The following is a 4512-nucleotide window of genomic DNA, read 5'->3' as shown; positions in this document are numbered from 1 at the left end:
TGCCGCCCACCCTGCCCTGTGTGTCACCTTCTCCCTCGGGCCTCACAGAGCCTGGTGCCATCAGTATGCCTGTCCGTTCAGTACTGGCACCTTTTAAATGGGGGAGGACAAAGAGGGGCTGTATATTAGACAGAGGCACCGGACACGTAGGAGACCAGTGGAGATTGCTCACAAGGAATTGGCTCACACAGATAGGAATGGTGGAGGCTGGAGTGTCCCGCCCAAGATCTGCATTCCTGAGGCCTGAGAAGGGGCCAGCCCAGGGTCTGCAGGCGGTTGGGTGCCAGGCTCCCTTAATTAGCCTCTTCCAATCAGGCCCCGGATTGGTGAGACCTGCCCGCAGAGGGTGTCAATCTCATCCTGAAACACCCTCTCGGACACGCCCACACCACCAGGCCCAGTCCAGCCTGGCCACAGAAGAGGATGGCTCTAGATTGGTGGGGAGCAGCAGGAGGCAGGGAGAGTCTGGGGAGGCCAGTTATGGAGCGAATCTGACAACTCTCAGTATCTCTCTGGTGCACACGTCTCCTTGGCCATGGTCACACTACCCTGGTCTGTACATTCCTGTGTCAGAGTTTACTGCTTCTTAGGAGACTAAGCAACGGGGTGTTCCTGCATCTGCCTTTTTCACCCTCGTTTTTCCAGAACACAGCAGCTAGCGTGATTTTTTTAAAAAAAAAATACATGAGATCAAGATTGCCTCACTCCTGTGCTCAGAACCCTCTAGAGCAGCGGTTCTCAACCCCCCGCAGTTTTTTTACACTGTGCTCCTTGCTGTTCCCCAAAGCAGAGATGCTGTTCCTTGCACCTAGAGCACACCCCAGACACCCATAGGCTGGCTCCCCCACTTTGTTCATGTCTCTGCTCAGTGATCGCCATCTCTGTAAGGCCTTCCCCGACCACTGTGGTCAGACTTTGAACCCCTACCCCCTGCTCCCCATCCTCTCCTTCACCCTGCTTGATTTCTCTGCGTAGCACTCGTCAGTTTTCACATAGCATGTCATTTACTACTTATTTTGTATCTGTGATTATCTATTTCTTCCCACACGTATGCAAACATTTTGTCTGCCTTGTTTACTGCTCTCTCCCCGGCACCTAAAATGACCCCTGGCCAGTGCCTACTTGTTGACTAATGGATGAGGACACCCTTGATGTTGCATGTCTAGGTAAATTGGAAGCCTGGAAGAATAGGGTGGGAGTGCATTTGCCTTGTGTAAGTAAGGTCACTATGAAACCAACATGTGGGCTGGTTTGAATCCAAGTTCGTTGTCTCATAAACTCGAAGGATGAAGTCTCTATTAAAAACAGTTTTTTAGTGGAAGCGACATGTATTGACAGAAATGGTTCCAAAAGCAGGCGAGTGGCCAGAGCTCCTGCCCCATGTTGCAGTCGGGTGTGGTTTGGGGAAGTCAGTTAGTCCATGTGCAGAGTCCCACGTGGCCGGGCTCAGGGAGCATCCCAGCTGCAGCAGCCAGGAGCCTAGGGCCCCAGGAAGAGACAGAGGTAGCTGGCTTTTTAACCCAGGGGGTGGCTGCAGCCATGCTAGCTCCTGATTGGTCCTTTCAAAGAATTCTGCCTCAGCAACATCCTTGGGATTGGTTGCTACGCCTTACTGCCATGTGATTGGTTATCTGCAGGCTGGGTGTCTTAGCAACAGTCCATACATTGTAAGCCTTACCCAGCTGGGTTTCCTTAGCAATTCTGCCTGAGTGGGTTCCTGGTTCTATTTTCTCTGCCCCCCACTCTCCCCCCGGGTCCGATTCCTGCCGTCCTGTCTCCTCAACTACTTGCTCCCCTGAATCCTCAGTGACTAGCAGTGATGGAAAACCTTTTGAGCTCGGCGTGCCAGCATTTTGAAAAACCCTAACTTAACTCTGGTGCCGTGTCACATATAGAAATTTTTTGATATTTGCAACCATAGTAAAACAAAGACTTATACTTTTGATATTTATTTTATGTATTTAAGTGCCATTTAACAAAGAAAAATCAACCGAAAAAATGATTTCGCGTGTCACCTCTGACACGCATGTCAAAGGTTCGCCATCCCTGGACTAGATGGCCAGGATTAGCCCCTGGGTGACACTGAGCGGGCTGTGGGCTGGCTCTGAATCTTTGCCGGAGATTGGCCTGCGGGTGCAGAAGAGAGTGTGTCGGGAAAAGTATTCTTCGTTTCCCCTTTTCTTTGCCAAGAAAATATGGTGCTTGCTTCAGGGGGCCTACACTGTGAGTGAACAGAAAAGCAATTGAGTGGATAATTAAATTCCTGTTTCAAGCTGAATGTTGTGTGTCCTTTACGGGTAAGAAAAAGGTCAATATGTTGTAGGCGGCTGCAGGAATGGCACCAGGTGTCTGATCGGCGGGTCAGACCGAACCTGGGTTCAGCAACCTCAGTACTTGGGTTCTGGCTGGGAAAGAATTCAGAGCAAGACCCCAGCTGTAAGAGAACATTTACTCGGTAAATCACAGCAGAAGTGATTCCTACAAGACATGGGCTGGGGAAACGAGTTACGGAGGCAAAGGAAGGGCCCGTGGAGCTTGGGAGTGAGGAAGCTAATAGCAACCTGCCCGGGGAGAGTGTGTCGGGGGGGAGGCCCACGGGGTCCTCTGTCCTAGGGGCTTAAGGGTGGAGATTTTAGGGGAGGTCCCAGGGAAAGATCTTAGCAGAATATTCAGTAGCCTGATGACCTGTGCCTGCCCCATCATCCTTGCTCTGCTCATGTCTAACTGTCCACAGCAAATAAACTTGATGGTTAAAAGAATGGTGATGGGAACACACATTTTTCCCCTCCGAGGTGTGTCCTGGGACTCGCTTCCAGACGAGCTGCTCTTAGGCATCTTCTCCTGCCTGTGCCTCCCGGAGCTCCTCCACGTGTCCTGCGTCTGTAAGAGGTGGTACCACCTGGCGTAAGTATCCTTCGCCCCTTTGGCCCGTGGGGGCGAGGGGAGAGGAGGGGTATTCATTCATGGGGTCTGTTGAAAGGAACAACCAAGAAGAATATAGTAGCACACAGCAAACTGAGTACCTCCATGTTTCTGTGAATACTTGGGAGGGTCCCTGGAGGTGAAAACTCCCCGTTAATGAGACCCCCCCAACCCAGGATCCGGGAAGGGGAGTCCGAGGCCCAGTCACCCCTCACCCCGGAGAGCCGGGTGGTGAGTGCAGCGGCCAGATGACGCAGGGCCCTGGTATTGGGTCGGGTGTGAGCCGGCCCGGCCACCGAGACTCTGGGTGACCGGAGGGAGCTCTCTGTCGCTTTGAGTGGGAAGAATGGCGCGTCTGGGACAGGGCAGTTAGGAGGGGAAACACACACAGATGCCGCGGGCAGTGCCTGGCTCGCAGTGTGCAGCACGTGACAGCCCACGGGGGTTGGGGTTTTGTTGGTTCTGGGGACGACACCGTTCCGGTGTGGACAGTGAGCTGGGCACGGAGAGTCATGGTGAGCTGGGAAGGCAGCCACAGGCCAGGAACGGCGAGAGAGACTGTGTTTATCAGTGTGAACCTTTTTCCACCTTCACCCCTTCTCATCCCCACCCGCCCCTGGCCAGTCGTGTCTCCTTCCAGTGTCAAGGACTCTCACTGTGACGGCAGGAGCCCCTCCCTCTCCACTCGGGGTGTGCTCGGATAAGACACCTTGTATTTAGTCTCACTCATCCCGCCCCCCCCCCCCACAGACCCCATTTTCATTGTCTTTCTGCCAGCTGACCTCATGCAGAATCTGTTACTCTTCATCTCAATTGTTGCAAAAGTAATAACGGACATTTATTAAGCACTTATGTGCCTGGCACAGCAGTCCTGCCTTCTTAGTAACAGGTCAGATAACACATGGACAGTTTCTTTATGCAGAATTATTCCACAGCTCTCGCCAGTGGTCTGCTTATTTCAGGCAGTGTTAAAAAATAAAAATTTTGTAGGCTTTTATTATTTTTTTAATATATTTTTATTTCAGAGAGGAAGGGAAAGGGAAAGGGGGAGAGAGAGAAAAAAACCATCAACGAAGAGAGAATCATTGACCGGCTGCCTCCTGCACACCCCTCACTGGGGATCGAGCCTGCAACCTAGCATGTGCCCTTGACCAGAATCTAACCTGGGACCCTTTAGTCTGCAGGCTGATGCTCTATCCACTGAGCCAAACTGGCCAGGGCTCTTGTAGGCTTTAAAAATGTGTGCTCATGCATATGACCTTGGGTTTGCTTTCTTGTTAAATTGCATGAATCTGTGGTTGTTAAAGTTCCCTTACTGTGTTCAGTATTGGTACCTCCTTCTTGCATTAGAAAGACTATCCAAAATCTAGTATTTTCCCTTTTCTTTCACATTATTTCATATCTATCTATATCTACACTAATAAAAGAGAAACATGGTAATTGGCGTACGACTGCTACCCTTCCCATTGGCTAATCAGTGAGATATGCAAATTAACTGACAGCCAAGATGGCGGCTGGCAGCCAGGCAGCTTAAACTGAACATGAGGCTTGCTTGCTTCGGTGACAGCGGACTCCAATATTCCCGCGCCT

The 4512-nt window shown here is 51.3% G+C and overlaps 1 protein-coding gene across 1 annotated transcript in view; it reads left to right on the top strand.

Moving 5' to 3' along the window:
- The window catches only part of SKP2 (S-phase kinase-associated protein 2, E3 ubiquitin protein ligase), a 25416-nt gene that overhangs the window by 9383 nt on the left and 11521 nt on the right, over positions 1 to 4512 (top strand). Inside the window, exon 3 of the mRNA XM_006761755.2 lies at positions 2793 to 2904. Within this exon, the coding sequence (XP_006761818.1) occupies positions 2793 to 2904 (112 nt within the window). The remainder of the gene's footprint in view (positions 1 to 2792; positions 2905 to 4512) is intronic.

This window comes from Myotis davidii, unplaced genomic scaffold, assembly GCF_000327345.1.
Source record: "Myotis davidii unplaced genomic scaffold, ASM32734v1 scaffold496, whole genome shotgun sequence".
In the NCBI taxonomy this organism is placed as follows: domain Eukaryota; kingdom Metazoa; phylum Chordata; class Mammalia; order Chiroptera; family Vespertilionidae; genus Myotis; species Myotis davidii.
Note: the sequence above shows the minus strand (reverse complement) of the source record. Positions and strands in the feature narration are given on the sequence as shown.